General features: G+C 46.5%; 1 protein-coding gene across 3 annotated transcripts in view; it reads left to right on the forward strand.

Moving 5' to 3' along the window:
* The first annotated feature begins 307 nt into the window (after positions 1-307).
* Positions 308-18,799, forward strand: part of rad18 (RAD18 E3 ubiquitin protein ligase) — a 40,750-nt gene continuing 22,258 nt past the window's right edge. For 2 of the 3 annotated variants that reach the window (XM_062472893.1, XM_062472910.1), the window contains exons 1-9: positions 308-446; positions 578-656; positions 807-868; positions 1,031-1,101; positions 7,347-7,792; positions 8,783-8,882; positions 11,498-11,694; positions 13,598-13,707; positions 13,866-13,926. In XM_062472893.1, coding sequence (XP_062328877.1) covers positions 396-446; positions 578-656; positions 807-868; positions 1,031-1,101; positions 7,347-7,792; positions 8,783-8,882; positions 11,498-11,694; positions 13,598-13,707; positions 13,866-13,926 — 1,177 coding nt within the window. In that variant the 5' untranslated portion in view covers positions 308-395. The remainder of the gene's footprint in view (positions 447-577; positions 657-806; positions 869-1,030; positions 1,102-7,346; positions 7,793-8,782; positions 8,883-11,497; positions 11,695-13,597; positions 13,708-13,865; positions 13,927-18,799) is intronic. The other variant, XM_062472902.1, reaches the window with a different exon arrangement.

The following is an 18,799-nucleotide window of genomic DNA, read 5'->3' on the forward strand; positions in this document are numbered from 1 at the left end:
GAAAAAAGATTGTGCTAAATAAGTTTCCAGAGATATTTTTAGACAAAAAGTTTCTTGAGTTGTAAAAAAATAAGTTTAAGAAGAAAAAAAATCCAAAGGTTTCACTAATATTTTCGAAAAATAGTTTTGAAAGGTTCTAGCCTCTAGTATCTAGTCTAGCTAACAAGTTAAATGAAAGCTGACGGCTCACACATTTCGGTAAACAAATTCGTTTTTGCGCGGGGAATGAGAAAGCCAGGAAAACGTCTAAACCAATAATAATCGATTTCAACACTCAACGTCACATCCACGTGGCTACATTCGGTCACGTCACATCCGTTTTTTCTTCCCGTGGTCAATGGTGTTGCAAGAACTGAACCACTTACTTCTCCGTTGTTTAGCAAAAGCAAACAACTATGGCTTATGCAAATAAAACAGATTCACCACCAAATCTCCCAGGTCTCAAAGTAAGCAGCCCTTTCACTCCAGATGCAAGTTAAGCTGACGTTAACTAGCTGACTAGAAAGTGTAGCTATTTTGAATGTTGCTAGTTGCTAGCTAGCAGTGCGACTAAGACATTTTACATTGTGTATTACAGAATATGGATACACTGCTTCGATGTCCAATTTGTTTCGAGTTCCTCAAAATTGCCATGATGACCAAATGCTCCCACAACTGTAAGTCTAGAATGCATAATGCAAAATGCATGTCAGCCAAGTTTGTTGGCTGGAAACCGCTGGCTAGTTATCTAGCTAGTGTCCTGCTCCACCCATCCCGACATCTCACGAGTCTAAGGTCATTGTTTAACTTTTTATTTTTAATTTCAGTTTGCTCTTTGTGTATAAGGAAATTTCTCTCCTACAAGTTGCAATGCCCGGTGTGTAATTCAGTAAGTAAATGCTAAGTCAATCCAAAATGCCAACCAAATCCAACTTGTTTGCCTCTGGGTTAATCTTGGATCAGGACCTACAGTGTTTGTATATGAATGTACATTTGTGCAGTGTGCACTGTAGAATACATAGTTTTAAGGTGTCTTTCCTCACTATTTGAGCCAACAACAGAACAAGACCTAAGAAACAACAGGATACTAGAGGACCTGGTCACAAACTTCCACAAAGCAAGGTAAGCTTCTTAGAAGTATATTTCAGTAACCTGGCAATTAACAACAATCAAATCAGGCAAAAGTATGAGGTCTTACATTTTGACCAACACGTTGAGGCAGGGCCGAAGCAGCTGCCTCCACCTGTTTGAAGTGTTTGTTTCTAGACTCCCAGCAGACTGTGTTTAACAGAGAGGGCAGGAAGGAGAACCACTGTTCAGTCTAGTTCTCTGATGATTGGAGAGACTAAAAGCATAACAGACCACCTGCTGTTACAGATCAAAGAGAATCAGATGGAGAATAGAACAGAAGAAAGAGTATATAATTGAGTAGATCAAAGAGGTTTAGGTTTAGGAATCTGTGTCTAAGTGAATATGACGGAAACTGAGTCTGATTCAGTAAAAAAAAAAAAAGTTATTTAAATTTGTGGGTGTGTGAATTACGATGCTAGACTAATGGTTGATGTTCTTCTCAAACAGAACACAGTAGTGCTTTCCACAACCAAAATCAGTTTAGGCTACTTGATATAAATATCAAATCTTTGTCTTTCAAAGTAGTACTCCTATTGTAGTAAAGTAATTCAAATGAAATGGCCAACGTTTTTTTACTACTATTAACACAATATCCCCCATAGACACTGGTACAGTAGAAGGTAAACATGGTTAAACCAGGCTAAGGCTGCCTGGGTTTACATCATCATAATAAACATATTCTCAGGGGATTTCAGGAACCAAAAACCTTCTGTCTAAGATTAAAATAAACCCCTTTTATTTGAGTGAATGCTGATGTTATTGACAAGATTACAAAGTGCCCGCAGGTGACCAACTTCTTAGTATCACTGTTTTGATACCTAGCACCTAGCACTAATCCAACCCTTTATAGTAGATTTCCTTAAACAATCAAATAGAGATTTGTTCATAAGCCAAAGTAATTGAGGATAGTCTTTTAATTATTTAGGATTGTCTCTAACGTTGAACTGCGTGACATCATTTAACTTCAAAATAGTGGGTAATTTCCATAAGTAGGAATGGGAACATACAAAAATGAATGGGGAATATTTGGTTCATTGCACATATTGTTCAGCTGCCATATGTAGACGTAAACATTTAGCCTGTTTATCAACTTAACATAAGACACTGACTGTATTCACCCTAGTATTGGAAAACTTGCTCAAATCAAATCCATGTTTCCGTTTGGGGCCAAATGCAGCCATGTCTACTCAGTCGTCCGTTATATCCTGTATTAACTGGGAAGGTTTGTACATTTGGTCCTTTGTGATCAATAAAGTTAATTGAACTGATCATGTGATGGAAGCATAGATTATTCCCATTAAAATTGTCATAAATTCCTGTAAAAGTGCTGAAAAATGTCTGCCCCTTTACGACCCTAGTTGAAATTGACAGGGAAGCATATTTTGAGACATCAAGGTACCCTCTATTCAAAAAATGGACTCCCCTTAGCAGCAGTTTGAAAAACGGCATTGTTACTTTGTCAAAAGTTCAGGCTTTTATGAGGTCACATTAAAATGTCTATTTTTGTTACAGCTATATTTTGTTCAACACTTATCCGTTGTTCCGACTTGCGTGAATCTGCTCTGATCTTTTCTGAAAAAGGTCTCGTTTTAGAGCAGAGGAATTTCCGATGAGTGAAAGGAGATTGCTGCTCATGTGGTGGCTTCCTGCGTTGTCCTTTAATTTCCTGTTGTCTAGCGGTGAGCACGGAAAACAAGCAGCTTTTCACCCCAGCTCACCTGCCGGGGTGGCATCCTGACACATGGGAGAGAGAGCATCTCCACGTGCACAGATTCATACCTCACGTCTAGACACACGACACCTTACAGCCCTAGGGTGGTCAAATGGTAAATGGACTGTATTTATATAGCGTGTTTTTATACCTTAGCGGCACCCAAAGCACTTTACAATTTTTGCCTCTCATTCACCCATTCATACTCTCACTCACACACCGGCGGCAGCGAGCTACCATGCAAGGCGCCGGCCTGCCCATCGGGAGCAACTTGGGGTTCAGAGTCTTGCTCAAGGATACTTTGGCACATGGCCTGGGAGGAGTTAAGTTCCCGCCTTCTCCCCAGGTCATCTTAATATGTTTGTCTTTTGGGGGGGGGACGTAAACAACCGTCCAGTTAAGTAGTTCCTGTAGTTCTCAGATGTGTCGTAGAATCCCGCAAAAGTCCCTGACCATGTTTTCGTCCCAAGAGGCGAACTTAATTATTCTATGTAACATTTCCTCCTCTGTGTGTGGATAAGGGAACGTTGGAATCAATATGCAAGAGGACAATTGGAATCCAATTAGGGAACACTTTAAGGAGACTATCGACTCACTACCCAGCCTTCTGGTTGTTTCAGGTCTCTGCTGCTGGATGATTAATGAGCTTTCAGCTACAAGGTCCAGACCCTGCTCTCTCTCGCTCTCTCTCTATAACTCTCCCTCCCTCCCTCCCTCCCTCCCTCCCTCTCTCTCTCTCTCTCTCTCTCTCTCTCTCTCTCTCTCTCTCTCTCTCTCTCTCTCTCTCTCTCTCTCTCTCTCTCTCTCTCTCTCTCTCTCTCTCTCTCTCTCTCTCTCTCTCTCTCTCTCTCTCTCTCTCTCTCTCTCTCTCTCTCTCTTTCTCTTTCTCTTTCTCTTTCTCTCCCTCTCTCTCTCTCTCTCTCTCTCTCTCACCCGATCACCTCCGTAGGCTATGAGCTCTGTTGTCAGCTTTTAATTCCACCTTCAGGTCTACCAACCCTATCCATAGGCAACCTAGTGTTTCCTTCACTTAGTGTTTAGTCATTACTTCCAGCGTCAGTGTCGGGTGCATGACAAACAGAGCTACGATCATGGAAGATATTCATTTGGATGTTTGGTAACATGCTGTATCCTGTGAATGTGGCCAGGCAAAACTTTGTTCTGCTCCCCCAGTTTTTTATTAACTGACTATTACTACCTTACTATTATTAATAGTAGATAGTCATAGATAAGTGGTAGGTACTTGTAGATGGTAGATAGGACCTTAGTGAATCTTGGTGTAACCATAATGTTGAGCAAAATGTAGCTATAGCTGTAGGGTAGCCAGCTACTGTTCTGCTTCCGACATGATTTCTTTCTGAGAACTCAATCCTAGGCTGTTAACTCAAGCCCTAATGTTGTCCACTAGCTGTTACTGATGGCCCTCCTGAGGGAAATCTTAGTTGAGCGTCAACCCCAAACCATCGCTCGCCTATTATTTAGAAATGGCTCAGGCCTTCATGTGAATAGTAAATCAGTGAGGCAATCCCATCTCCCTGTCATGTAGGGTTAGATCATCTTCACCAGCTCCACCTGTACGCCCCTGCCATGGCACACCACCTGGAAGGGACGGGTGATAAATCTGTGATGACCTTGCTGGCTTCTCCTTTGCCTGCCTTCCTGAGGATTCTGTGCATGTGTGTGAGCATAATGTCGCCGTATGTCTCGCATTAGATTTGTTTCTGTGACAGTGGTAGGTAGGTACCCATTTATCATTGGTGTGCTTTTCAAATTGCTAATGTATAAAAGCTCGCACAATCTGTACCAGTTTCTGAGCCATTATTCAAGCAAGGGGAAGCAGCGAGAATTTTAATTAGTGGCACTCATTCTTTTGGCAGGTTTCACCTCTGCACAGGAACTGAATAGATTGTTCCGAGAAGTTAAATATTTGTATTTGAAGTTATGCTAAAATCGGTCACACCAAAAGACTGTGATATATATCACGTGGTCTTTGGGACAGCAGAGACCCGTCTCTTAAAGACACCGTTATGACAGTGCTTCGCCTCGTAAACGCGGCCAGCAGTTTTTATTTCCTGCCGTCTGGAGGATTGTAACTCAGCTGATCTGGCAGAGGGCCAGATTGGCCATATGCAGTATATCAGCAGTCTGCATGTCCCAGTCAACATTTGCAAAGTTTGAATCCTGACCAAGTGGCAGAGTGGAGAGGCAGCCGGGCGGTGAGGAAGGCAGCTGGACGGTAAGCGAGGCACTGAGGCGGGTCTCTTGGCTCTGCTCCTCACCTTTAGGTTACCTGTCTCCTGTCGTGTTGCAGTGATTGCTGTTTTCACAGTATTGGTGTTTTGATGAACTTCACACACAGCACGTCAGGTATTGTAGAGAACTTTGCTTCAGTTCCAGCTTGATGCATTTCTCAAAATGTGTGATTATAAGCATTTCTGTTTTATTGATGTAATCTATTTAGTTTGATGAAGATTTAGCACATGCTTTGATATACGGGTGTTAAGGACATGGGGATACGAAACCCTTTGGATAAGTGCAGTTATTGAGGTTATACTGACTTGAAGAATGACTTGCGTACACTTGTATAAAAAATCAACATTGGCCTTCTTCTGTCCCTGTTATCTAACTGTTGCATAATCAGCTTTGCCACAGGGTTGACCCTTTGTACTGTCTCAGATAACAGCTCCATAGGCAGTGTTTACGTCCGTGAATGTGTTGGTGCTGGTGCCATTGTCTGCCGGATTCGGTGTCCGTGCAGTTTCACACAGAGAGGAAACCCACAGGCCAGGAGAGCATTCAGAACATGTCCAAGGCCCTCTGTTTTCCTGCTTTTAAAGTCACTGCTTTCCTCTCACTTTGTAAACTCTGAATTTGTTTTTCTGTTAAACGGCCTCTTGATGTCCAGCTTATGTCGTGCTCTGTGTTGGCTCTAAGGTTTCGCACAGCGAGAACTTGTTTACGTGGTTTAAAAAGTGCTTGGGGGACTGTCAGCGTTCTCTTGGTTCATGCATAATGAATCAGAATAGGTTTACCTGTGTCCTATTACTTAAGTATTACTTTAGAGGTGGGGGGGGGGGTGGCAGGAGGCAGGAGGTGAAAATACTTGCAAGCCCTGGTGAATGTGCAAGGCTGGCAGCAGGCCTGCATAGCAGCCTGTGTGGACCTGTTCTAATGCCCAGACTAAAGACAAATAAAAGCGTTTCAATATTGAAAGCAGAGCAGCGCACACCTCATTGATTCCAGTTTATGGCCCAGTAATGGGTCTACAGCTACCAGCTCTATTTGTTTGCTTTCCACATTTCCAAGATTGTGGCCAACTGGCTTTCCCACTCTTGCTCAGCAGGGAGAAAGCGAGATAATTGGACAGTTACGTCAAGTTGCTGTCGGTGACAGATGAGCCTCCCTCCTCTCTCCGGTTCAAGGTTCAGTGCCTGAACCACAGCGGGCGTCTGTGTCGTGGTCCTGGTTCTGAACCACAGCGGGCGTCTGTGTCGTGGTCCTGGTTCTGAACCACAGCGGGCGTCTGTGTCGTGGTCCTGGTTCTGAACCACAGCGGGCGTCTGTGTCGTGGTCCTGGTTCTGAACCACAGCGGGCGTCTGTGTCGTGGTCCTGGTTCCCTTCACATCTTCACCACCAGTTCGATTTAAATTTTGGGGTTCATGTTTGATTTGGAAAACGACTGTAGACTCACCACGTTTCATAATTTGGTTGATTTCGATTGATCTGTCAATGCGGTTAACTGTTGAATCAATGGAACAGAACACCTCATAAAAGTTTAACCATGCATTATTGTTCGACATTAATTCAACATTGTCCAGATTGGGCGTGCTCGTCCGTGAGGGCGCGCTCGTCTGGGCGTGCTGGTCTGGGAGGGCACGCTCGTCCGGGAGGCCGCGCTCGTCCGGGAGGGCAAGCTCGTCCGGGAGGGCAAGCTCGTATGGACACGGTGTGCGGAAATTGTGTCTGTGTACATTTTGAAGGTGGAGGTGTTGACTCTGTACTCCTGTACTTCCTCGGTCCCTTCACAACTGCTGTTTCTCTCTCGCTCGCTCTCTCTCTCGTTCTGTCGCTCGCTTTCTCTCTCGCTCTCTCTCGCTTTGTCTCTCCCTCTCTCTTCCTCTCGCTCGCTCTGTCTCTCTCTCTCTCTCTCTGTCTCTGTCTCTGTCTCTGTCTCTGTCTCTGTCTCTGTCTCTGTCTCTGTCTCTGTCTCTGTCTCTCTCTCTCTCTCTCTCTCTCTCTCTCTCTCTGTCTCTGTCTCTGTCTCTGTCTCTGTCTCTGTCTCTCTCTCTGTCTCTCTCTCTCTCTCTCTCTCTCTCTCTCTCTCTCTCTCTCTCTCTCTCTCTCTCTGTCTCTCTCTGTCTCTCTCTGTCTCTCTCTGTCTCTCTCTGTCTCTCTCTGTCTCTCTCTGTCTCTCTCTGTCTCTGTCTCTGTCTCTGTCTCTGTCTCTGTCTCTCTCTCTCTCTCTCTCTCCCCCCCTCTCTCTCTCTCTCTCTCTCTCTCTCTCTCTCTCTCTCCACGTCCCAGGCAGGAGTTGTCAGACTTTGACTCGGTGAGACCACGTGACGCGGCCCCCAAGGCTCCAGCCCCAGTGTTCATCTGCAAGAGCCCAAGGCAGCCAGGTCCCAGAGATAAGGTTCCCAGGAAGGGCGACTCCATCATGCGGCACTTTCTCCAGAAGAGGCCCTCCGCCTCCACCACCACAACCTCTCCCCTTACAGAGACTCAGCAACGCCATCCAGAAGGACAGGGAGGGAGATCATCAGCCTCTGGACAAAACCACGTCCAGAAAGACTCAGATGACAGCGGTCAGCTCCTGTCTGTGAAGGAGGAATGCATTCAGGAGGAGATACAGACGCTGGTGTCTGTCAAAGTGGAGAGGACTGATGTCTCTGTGTCAGAGGAGAGGACTGATGTCTCCGTGTCAGAGGAGACCACTGCCGATTCCCCCTCAACGTCACAGGTCGTCAAAGGTGAGCTTTATGAGTGCTTGTGTTTACCATACTTTAGGGGTGGGGGAAAAAATTGATTTGCATTTGAATCGCGATTCAGTCTTCTAGAGATTCATATTGATTCACAAATTTCAAAAAACGTAAAAAAAAAAATAATATTAAGAAATTTGATTAAATATCAAAAAATCGTGAATCGAAAAAATCGGGAATACATTTTTTATCGAATCTTGACCCAAAGAATCGAATCGTGAGGTACCAAAAGATTCCCACCCCTACCATACATATATTGAATAATGTTGTAATTTAGAAGAAGGTGTGTGGGGGATTTGACCCTGTGACCTCTTGATCTGCAGTGACCTAACCACTGAGCAAGTAGTTTTGTCCACGTAATGCTTTTCCTAAGCCATATCCAGACAAACTTTTACACAAACTGATGTTCTTTCTCTCTAACTGACCTACACCACACTACACAACGGAGTACAACGGTACCTAGGAATGTTTGGACCTGATGTTAGTTCCCTCCAGGATCAAAATGACTCTTATTGAGAGACTTGTTGCTCTTGTTGGTTAGTTGTAACTGACTTAAAATGATTGTACTCGCTGTTTAATATATTATTGTTGCTTGCTTTTTCCACAGGTACACCTTGCACTTTTGAGGTTCATGCTGTTTAATTGTAACTTGTCTAACTACATGCTCTTATGGTTCTTCCCTTTGGGACTTATTTGGATTTCACAATGTATGCTCCATGTTTGGTTACCCACAATGTTTGGGGATATCTCGTTGTTATGATCAGTGACCTATGCTCTTTTGTAAAGCTCTCTCTTGGAAGTCGCTTTGGATAAAAGCGTCTGCTAAATGCGTAAATGTAATGTAAATGTACACAGGCTGATGTGAAAATCGTTCCTATTTCTAAACGCAAGTCTTCTCTTGTGTGCCTGTTGTGCAGTGGAGTGCCCTGTCTGTTCTCTGGAAATCTCCTCTCAGTCTTCTCTTGTGTGCCTGTTGTGCAGTGGAGTGCCCTGTCTGTTCTCTGGAAATCTCCTCTCATTTCATCAACAAGCACCTGGACACCTGTCTGACCCGAGGACTGAAGAGGGAGAGCTTGAGAAGGTAGCTACAGGGTTTCCTGGTCCTGGTACAAGGCAGGGGCCCTTTTCTTCACTTTCCTTCATCCCTTTTTTTTCTATTATTAAAAGTTCAAAAACAATTTTGTACCTCCACCGTGCCTTGAGCATTGAAAAGGCAGCCAATCCGGGCGTTGCTGTGACATTGCTTGATGCGAGTTTTCAAAACAACGAAATAACACATACAATCATGTCGAAACCTAAAACTCTGTAAAAAATATTGTAAAACTCAGGAGAGTAGGTGTTCAAACTTTTGACTGGTGCGCAATACATCAAATATGCAATATTTAAAATAGTATGCAACAGTCCCAATAAGTGAATTTACCCAAATCCACAAATAACATTAAGATAGCTCAAAACTGAGAATATTATTTGCACGTTGAATGCTTTGCACACAATGTATCCAAGATTTATATCTTTGGGACGTTTATTTTCCACTGATCAAATTAGCTTCTCCTCTTTGGCATTTGCTGCTGAGCAGAAAAGTTTCCATCCCCCCTCCCCCCATACGATATTTGATGCAAGGATTCACAGAATGATGGATGTTCTTTGGAGCTAAGGAAGGCTCTGTCAGACGAGCGAGCGAGCATGCGCACGACAGCGACGGAGCCCTTGATCTGCAGGAAACCTTGATGTCGTGAGTGATGGATGGCGCATGTTTCAGCTCTCACAAGCAGTGACGACCAGATAGTTCCCATTAGGGTTAGCTCTTCCCTGTCCTCACCATCCTACACAGTGACGAGACACACTGTCCAGTCCGCACCAGTAGGAACGCTCTGTGTTCTAGTCTATCTCTGAATCTCCACAACTGTTCAGCAAGATCTTTTTATCCCTTGTGCTGCCTTCGGGTCACATGACCCAAAGGTTCATAACAAACCATCGTTGTGTTTACCCAATATTACCCAATACAAAAACAAATAAAAATAATTTTATTTTAACCTTTGGAATGTGGGGGGTCTGAGACAGCCCAACGGTTAAAAGGAAATGCTTCACTTTGTTTTTGTATGCGGTAAAGGTGTCGCAATATGACGGTGGGTCACAATGACTGATGGGTCAGAATGACCCGAAGATAACACAAGGGTTAAATCAAAGTCTAAATTGGGCTTAGATGGAGGGGGATAGGATAAGAACAGGTAAACTGACACCGTCTCAACAGCCCAGTGTAAGAACCAGCAGATTTATTTGCCTCACAGGTGATCGCCAATAATGGAGTAGAGCTTAAGGTTCTTCATGTTTGCTGAAGCGGCTGGCTTCGTCTGTCTGCATAGTAATGAACAAGACTGAGTGTGGAATTGTGTAGGTATTTCCACATAACACATTTGCATAATGCACACTGTGCCGTATCCAGGCATAAAAACTCTTCCTGGTTACAATCGGATCATAAAATATTGAATATGTACACCCAAGTGATATCATCACTTTGCCTCGGCTTAATTCAGTAGCTTTCAATCATCCTTCAGTGTGAAGATACTAGGATCCGTCTGCGTGTGATGGAAGCGTGCACAGTGCTTAAAAAGTAAATTTCAATTCTGCTTGAATCAGCTGGGAGTGTTTTTCAGTAGCACATACCACAAGCTGTCAAAACATATATTCCCCAACAAAATTGAAGATCGATTTTAACATGGATGCTGTCTCTTTTAATAGTCTTTAACATATGCTTTCTGAGTTACTAAACCATTTTGTTAGCTACTGTCTGTCCTTACAAATCCCCATGGAAAATGTTGCAACTGAGCAGACAACCATTTCTAACAGCCTCTGGTATACGAGTGCGGTAGACATCTTCATCACTCATGTCATGTCTTCCTCGCAGTGGTATTTGTTCTCGTAGTGAGCTAGTGTCGGGCCGGATGGATTCTTAGTAATACAATAGATTGTATAACTGGCCTGCAGCTTGGTTTGGCGGAACTCAGGAAATGGAGCCATTCACGACATGAGGATGCAATATCTTTTAGCACGTTTAGTTACATTGCACTACCCCGTTTATATGGCCCAAAACCAGCAGATTTGTTCAAGGCTGTGGTGGGATAGTAACCTGAAGTCGGGAAGTTGTGAAACTCAACTACTTAAAAGGCAGGCACTTTCAAAAAACCCTTGGCAGGTGATTAGATGAACCATCATGGGCTTAAACCACGCCCAAAGCTGCCAGTAGTTCCTCAAAGGACATTGAATGGTCCAAACCACTGTGTTTCAGACACTAACAAATAAATTGTAGCTTGGCTAGACGGATTCTCGCGTGATTTCGCTAAACCTGCCGTCTTGCGGTTAAAGTGATGGTGCCGCCCTGGCTACAGTCACACAGCAGCTGAATGTCGCCCCAATCAGATGTTTCCCTTCATATGGATTTGGGACACTTTCCAATGTGGTCTTAAATCAGATACAGGTCTGACCTCAGTCTGAACAGTCACATCGGAATTGAGCCCAAAAAATCTGATATCAGGAGCATTAAGGCTTGCCTGTGCCCTCTGCCAGCTCTGATATCAGGAGCATTAAGGCTTGCCTGTGTCCTCTACCAGCTCTGATATCAGGAGCATTAAGGCTTGCCTGTGTCCTCTACCAGCTCTGATATCAGGAGCATTAAGGCTTGCCTGTGCCCTCCTCCAGCTCGCTAGGTGGGGATGGGGACAGGAGACGCCCCATGGCCAAGCTGGTGTACACGCTGCTGTCCACGCAGGAGCTGAAGAGGAGGCTGAAGGACTGTCACCTGTCCGCCACTGGGCCTCGTTCCCACCTGGAGCAGAGACTCCAGGAGTTTGTCCACATCTACAACTCCCAGTGCGACTCCCTCCATCCCAGATCAGGTGAGCGAGAAGAACCGGAGACGTGAAGGTTTTTTGTGTGTGTTTCTTTACAAGGTTTTGCTTCTTTTTAGTAGATAGTAGATACAATAAAGAACTTATTTATCAGCCACCATTACAATTCCCAGTGTGTCATCCTCCAATTTGAATCAGGTTGAATAACATTTTCACTCCTTTTAAATAGCTAGTAGATAAGAGTTCTTTATGGTATCAGGTAGCAGAACTCTCTTCAAACAATCATCTGTAATCGATGTCCAGTAAAGGAGTAAGGCTGAGATTCTTTCTTTGACAGTTTGAGTACTAAAGCACTGTGGCTTAGATGGATCTGAAAATAGATTTATTTGAAAGCAGGAGATTGGGCATAATGACAATTGTCCAACAATGTTGTATTTCAACAACATTGCTTCCTCTAGAAGCTCTGAAATTATACCTGCTAATGTACACTTGAAAGGGCGTGTTTGTTTGTTTGTTTGTTTGTTTGTTCCCTGAGGGGGAGTGTGATGTGGAAGTGGGATTTCCGACCATCACCATTCAGCATGTGATTTTCTATCTCTGTGTAGGTGTGCGCCCAGCGCACATGTGTTTCCATATATTATCAGGCAATTTGTCGTTTGCAGTAATTGAGAATTTCTGAATTGCCGTTCAGCATACACATGGGAGGACGATGTGTCACCATCAGTTTACTTCATTTTTATAGGGACAGTGCACATTAATCAACGTTACAGTAGAAAACCTTAGAAAAAGGTTATTTCTGGTTATTGATATGTCTTTATAATGTATGCCCTAGTAAAAACATCTGGCACTAAACATACTTAGATAATTGCATTAAGTTGTTCATGGACTTTCGGTGTACCATGTGGATGTCCACATGCAATTTGATAGCGGAGCACCCAGAAATATTAAATAAATGGTGTTGTTTATTCAGGAAAATATTTGGATTGGCAAGAAACTGTTGAAGAAAGGAATTATAAATAAACCTTTAGCAAGGAATTATAAATGAACCTTAAGCAAGGATAGGTGTGCAGCCTCTTTTCTTCTCCACATCCCTGCTAAGGTTCAGGTCTGTGGAGGCAATCTGCTGTGTGTGTGGGACTGTGACAGGCTCTCAAATGGCTGTGACTCTGATTTACAGTTTCCCCACGTTGACCCATTCCCCCGCAAATCTCGCTCGTCTCACACACACACACACACACACACACACATACACACACATGCACACACACACACATACATACACGCATACACACACACACACACACCACGCACATATTCAGCCGAGCCAAAATCTCAGTTTGGATGTCTAAAAGCCATTCGTTACTGAAGAGGACCAATGACTCACTAATCTTACTTTTGGCTTAAGTTCTTCCCAAAGTGATAAATGCCTGCGGGATTGTCCACACTGACTGAAGATAGATCTCTCTCTCTATACACACACACACACACACACACATACACACACACATTTAAGTAGTGGCCCTTTTCAAACTGTTCTGTATGATTGAAGACAAGGGGGATGACTGTGCTCTGTTCTCAGTAGGCACTTAATCTCTTCGTTGTTATGACGTTGTTACCGGTTGAGTCGGGGGGATAAAAGACCGTCAACAACACATGTAACTAAGGCATCCTGCTGAGCTCATTACATTAGAAACGGTCTGAAACGGTGTCCTTTGTTGTTATGTTCTTGAGTGGTACACACCAGAAGAATGTGGAAATCCCCGGTAGAGCCGTTAGATTTGAAATAGTTGCTAAAGTTTCCTGTTGTTCAGTTCTCAAGGATCTCTGGGGAGTCCACATCTCTGGCTGCCGTCTTGTGGGTCCAAACTCAAATCCAGGGAACAGCCCGGTTTATACAAACAAAACAAGTGTGTCGCCCTGTGGGTCATAGAAGTCTATCTCCTGTTAATAGCTGAAGACATCGCCAAAGAAGTGGAGGCCACCGAGAAGATTAGGAACCAGCTACAGCGCGAAACCAAACGTGTACGTCACAGCAACCGTCGTCGAGAGACATTTCTCTCGGTAGGCTCTGAAATAAATCAGAGCTTTAAGAACTATTGTTAAGTTATTATTATTACTATTGTATAAGTTCTTGTTTAGTAAACCAGCATATTTTATCAGTAACTACAACCGCAAATTATTTCATTGCTCTGTTTCCTTCCGTTCGATGTGTCCTACAGACCATGGTGTTCAGCAAGAACCAGTCAGCGGAAGAGATCGACGAGCTGCATTCAAATTACAGTAAGTTCTCTCCATCGATTGATTGACAGCGGGAGTTGTTTTGTTTCCTTCCCTTCTGTGCGAGATCATCACAGAGGGGGAGTTGTTTTTAGAGCGACTGTCTGCAACAGGAAGTTCAGAGACTTGGTTAGGTGACGGCCTGATTTGACCACAGTGCTGTACATGTAGCACTTGAAGAAGTATCTTGTTTTGCTGTGAAAGTGTCTTGATGGCTTTTGTTTAGGCTTTAAATACGCCTCCTAGATATTGACCCTGACATTCCATGTTCTCATGAGCTAATATAGCAGGGTATAGATCAAACACAGTTTATTATATTCAGAACATTCAAAACAGTAAGAAAATTAATATAGTAATTATTTGTCATCTTTATTATTGTTAATTGATCAGTGGTTAATGACAGACCTCTTCGTACTGTACTATAAACACAGACGTGATATAGCAGCGTTTGGCTTTCTCCTGAATTGATATAACCTGTGCAGCCTGGTGATGCTAACCTTTCAGTTAGTTGTCATCCTAAATCAATACCTCCATCAGTCGCAGAAGTGCGCACTTTCTAAATGCTCACCTAGGAGTCGTTTTCTCTCTGATTCTGCCAGTCCTGCACACAGACCACAACACAGACGAATAATGAAAGAGGCCGACTTCATTGTCCTCAAGAAGTGCTTCCTCTGGTCTGTGTGGGAGTAAAGCCAGAGCTCTTAAACACCGTTTTCCACTCGGTGTCCAAAAGTGATGCATGCCAGCTGGGTCACATCTAGAGAGATGTGATCGATACTTACAGGAACACCTCGTTTCATAGGGTGTCAGTTGAGGGGATGTCATCTTGGGGAGCTTTGAGCAAAGTATTGCCAGGAAGACCATTAACTCCCCATTAAACCTGGTTCTCGGTAATTTATCTTAACTCAACAGTGGCGAGTGTTGGAAGCAGGTAGCCTGTGTGTGTGATGGGAAGGAGGTGTGTGTGTTGCGGGGAGCTGTCTTTGTGTGTGGTGTGTGGAGGTGGGTGTGTGTGTGTGTGTGTGTGTGTGTGTGTGTGGAGGTGGGTGTGTGTGTGTGGAGGTGGGTGGGTGTGTGTGTGGTGTGTGGGGGGGTGGTGGATAGTCTACCACTCAAGCTACCTGTTGAGGTGATGAAGCAGCAGGCAGAGACTTCAAGAGACGACCAGAAAGGGGCGGGGCTTCCACCTAGGCCCAGGAGGATCAGTCACTTGCTCATTAACTCATGAATCAGCTCCAATCCTAACCAGACTGAGTGTTTGCTTTCTCTTAAGGGCAGAGCTGAGATCAGGACGGGGAGATGGAGGGGCAGGTTGCCAGGTTGGGTTGATTCAGAGGAGGGAGATGAAAGCGGTCTAACTTTGAGAAGAGGGGGATATTGAAATATTGATTTGACTGACGGTGGGTGGGGTGCTTTAAATAGCCCCAGCGCTGTGATAACCGTTTATTAATCAAAGGAGGTCGAGAATGACTCACTGTTCTGGTGATGGAGTTGGTGAATGGGCCAATAGGAGGGAGGGAAGCGGAGGGAGGAGCTCTTTCTGTGAGCTTTCAAAGGTGTCATTTTACCGCACCATTTTACATAGTCCACACCCCCGCACCCCCACACCCCCGCACCGCCACACCCCCGCACCCCCACACCCCCACACCCCTACACCCCTACACCCCCGCACCCCCACACCCCCGCACCGCCACACCCCTACACCCCCGCACCCCCACACCCCTGCACTTGTGCGCTCTCTGTGCATCAGATGGTGGGTTTGACTTCGGCCACAACAGGGCAGACACCTGGACAGCATCTTCTTGATCATGTGGTCTCCATTGGGCCGACATGTGTCTTTAATACGGCCCAGGGTCCTCTTCAGTGCCCGGGCAGGCCAGCCCCTCTGGGAGGGTTCGTCTGATCCTGGCTGGCTTTTGAACATTGTTTATTTGTCAGATGGCTTTTGCACTCAATGTTCCCTCTGAGCTTGTCATTGCAACTGCTGTCATGTCGCTCTGCAGCACATGTTTTTACTTTGAATGGCACTCCACGAAGGCATCAATGCTACTTCCAAAATGAGGATGTGTCCTCATCTGTGACTGCTGAAGATTTGAGACTTAATGCTGGATGCAGCAACAACAAAAGATATTAAATAAAAGTTCTTTCTTTGATCTCACATCTCTTTCAGTCATAGCTCTTCAGAAGATCTCCACATGCTGATTGTTTCTCTGGTGGAGTTTAAATCCATCATTCGTTTTTGGATTATTGCCCGCAATTAACCTATTGCCCTCTCTCTCTCTCTCTCGCCTGCCTCCGCGCACGCACACCCGTCTAACGTTCCCATGACGACTGTTTGCCCACCATCAAGTGAAGAAGGTTGGCCATTAAGGACATCTGGTCGATGGGGACTGTGTAATTCCCAATTCCCTATATGAGATCAGATCAGAGTCTCTCTCTCTCTCTCTCTCTCTCTCTCTCTCTCTCTCTCTCTCTCTCTCTGTCTGTCTAAGTCTCTGTCTGTGTCTCTCTGTCTGTCTGTCTGTCTGTCTATGTCTCTGTCTGTGTCTCTCTCTCCCTTCATCTCTGTTGAGATGAGTCTAAGCCCCGTGTTTACACACATGCTGTGATATTTCATCCGTGACAGGGCTCCAACCGTCCGTGACATTTGGGCACATCACCCCTCAGAAGTGGGCCATTGATTGACATCCGGTTTCCGTGGCGACCGGACCGGTGACTCAACGATGGTTCAGCATCACGCAAGGCCTTTGTTGACGACAAGACACACACACACACACACACACACACACTGGCAGGGACGGTGCGGGGGTTGGGCCCCCTCTGCCTCCTAGAGGAACCTAGCCCCCAGGTGTCTGGGCCCCCTCTGCCTCCTAGAGGAACCCAGCACCCAGGTGTCTGGGCCCCCTCTGCCTCCTAGAGGAACCCAGCACCCAGGTGTCTGGGCCCCCTCTGCCTCCTAGAGGAACCTAGCCCCCAGGTGTCTGGGCCCCCTCTGCCTCCTAGAGGAACCCAGCACCCAGGTGTCTGGGCCCCCTCTGCCTCCTAGAGGAACCCACAGCCCCCAGGTGTCTGGGCCCCCTCTGCCTCCTAGAGGAACCCATCCCCCAGGTGTCTGGGCCCCCTCTGCCTCCTAGAGGAACCCAGCACCCAGGTATCTGCAGCGCCATGTGGCTGCGACTCCAACAGGCAGTCAGGTTCTTTGGAGATACCAGGAACATAGTTAATTTCAATGTAAATTGCTTCCGTAAATCAGAGAATACTTTTTTGAAAATGAAAGTATGTGTCGCTCTGAATATTACTTTTCCGGGTGAGTTTGGGGGGGGGGGGGGGGGGGGGAATATACTTTGTTGTGGAAGCAGCCTTAGCCAGCATTAGCATATGGCATGTTAAGTAGAAGTAATGTGCTTGTCAAAGGGACAAATACGAGATGGAATTCATTCAATCCCATAAATTGACTCTCAACACACATGCAGAACTAATGCAGTAATTACATGAAATCTGACTTCCATTTGTGTGACCAATGATTTTTTCATTGAAAGGAATCAGGCTGTGTGCACCAGGATGACAGTCTCCAGGGGGGTTAGGGTTAGGGGGGGGGATGACAGTCTCCAGGGGGGGTTAGGGTTAGGGGGGGGGATGACAGTCTCCAGGGGGGGTTAGGGTTGGGGGGGGGGTGACAGTCTCCAGGGGGGGTTAGGGTTAGGGGGGGGGGATATTCTTGGCTCCCAGGGGCCCCTGGGTCAAGGTTGAAACTCTTCATTTTTTTTTTACTTCACACTGTCCTCAGCCCTGGACAAATCCCTCCACCGATTTAATGTGTATCTTGGTGTGCACCTGAATATCCTCTTCTGCCTTGCTAACCCTATCATTATTTATTTGTGTGATTTAACTTCATTGGCGCTTGATTAGACCCCAGCCCGGGTGGAGCTCTCGTGTGGTGCAGAGGCAGAGGCAGAGGCAGAGACAGAGGCAGAGGCAGAGGCAGAGGCAGGTGACCGTAGGGATGAAAAACGTGGTGTGAAATGTGAAGTTAACACAGACCAGGCGGCCCTCTAGCGACTCGGGTATAAACACACATCAGCTCGGTTTTATCCTCTAAACATCGAAGCTGCAGGAATGTTCTGATCCACACAAGGCGGGCTCTCTCCTCCTGCTCCTCCTGGGGGCTCGGTTCCCCCTGCAAGCTCCCCTCCTGCCCCTCCTGCTCTTCCTGCCCCTCCTGCTCTTCCTGCCCCTCCTGCCCCTCCTGCTCCTCCTGCCCCTCCTGCTCTTCCTGCCCCTCCTGCCCCTCCTGCTCCCCTCCTGCTCCTCCTTCCCCTCCTGCTCCTCCTGCCCCTCCTGCCCCTCCTGCCCCTCCTGCTCTTCCTGCCCCTCCTGCCCCTCCTGCTCCCCTCCTGCTCCTCCTTCCCCTCCTGCTCCTCCTGCCCCTCCTGCCCCTCCTGCCCCTCCTGCTCCTCCTGCCCCTCCTGCTCCTCCTGCCCCTCCTGCCCCTCCTGCCCCTCCTGCTCCTCCTGCTCCTCCTGCCCCTCCTGCTCCCCTCCTGCCCCTCCTGCCCCTCCTGCCCCTCCTGCCCCTCCTGCTCCCCTCCTGCTCCTCCTTCCCCTCCTGCCCCTCCTGCCCCTCCTGCTCCCCTCCTGCCCCTCCTGCCCCTCCTGCCCCTCCTGCTCCTCCTGCCCCTCCTGCTCCCCTCCTGCTCCTCCTGCTCCTCCTGCCCCTCCTGCTCCCCTCCTGGCCCTCCTGCCCCTCCTGCCCCTCCTGCCCCTCCTGCCCCTCCTGCTCCCCTCCTGCTCCTCCTTCCCCTCCTGCCCCTCCTGCCCCTCCTGCTCCCCTCCTGCCCCTCCTGCTCCTCCTTCCCCTCCTGCTCCCCTCCTGCTCC

The sequence above is a fragment of the Osmerus eperlanus genome, chromosome 1 (genome assembly GCF_963692335.1).
Source record: "Osmerus eperlanus chromosome 1, fOsmEpe2.1, whole genome shotgun sequence".
NCBI lineage: Eukaryota > Metazoa > Chordata > Actinopteri > Osmeriformes > Osmeridae > Osmerus > Osmerus eperlanus.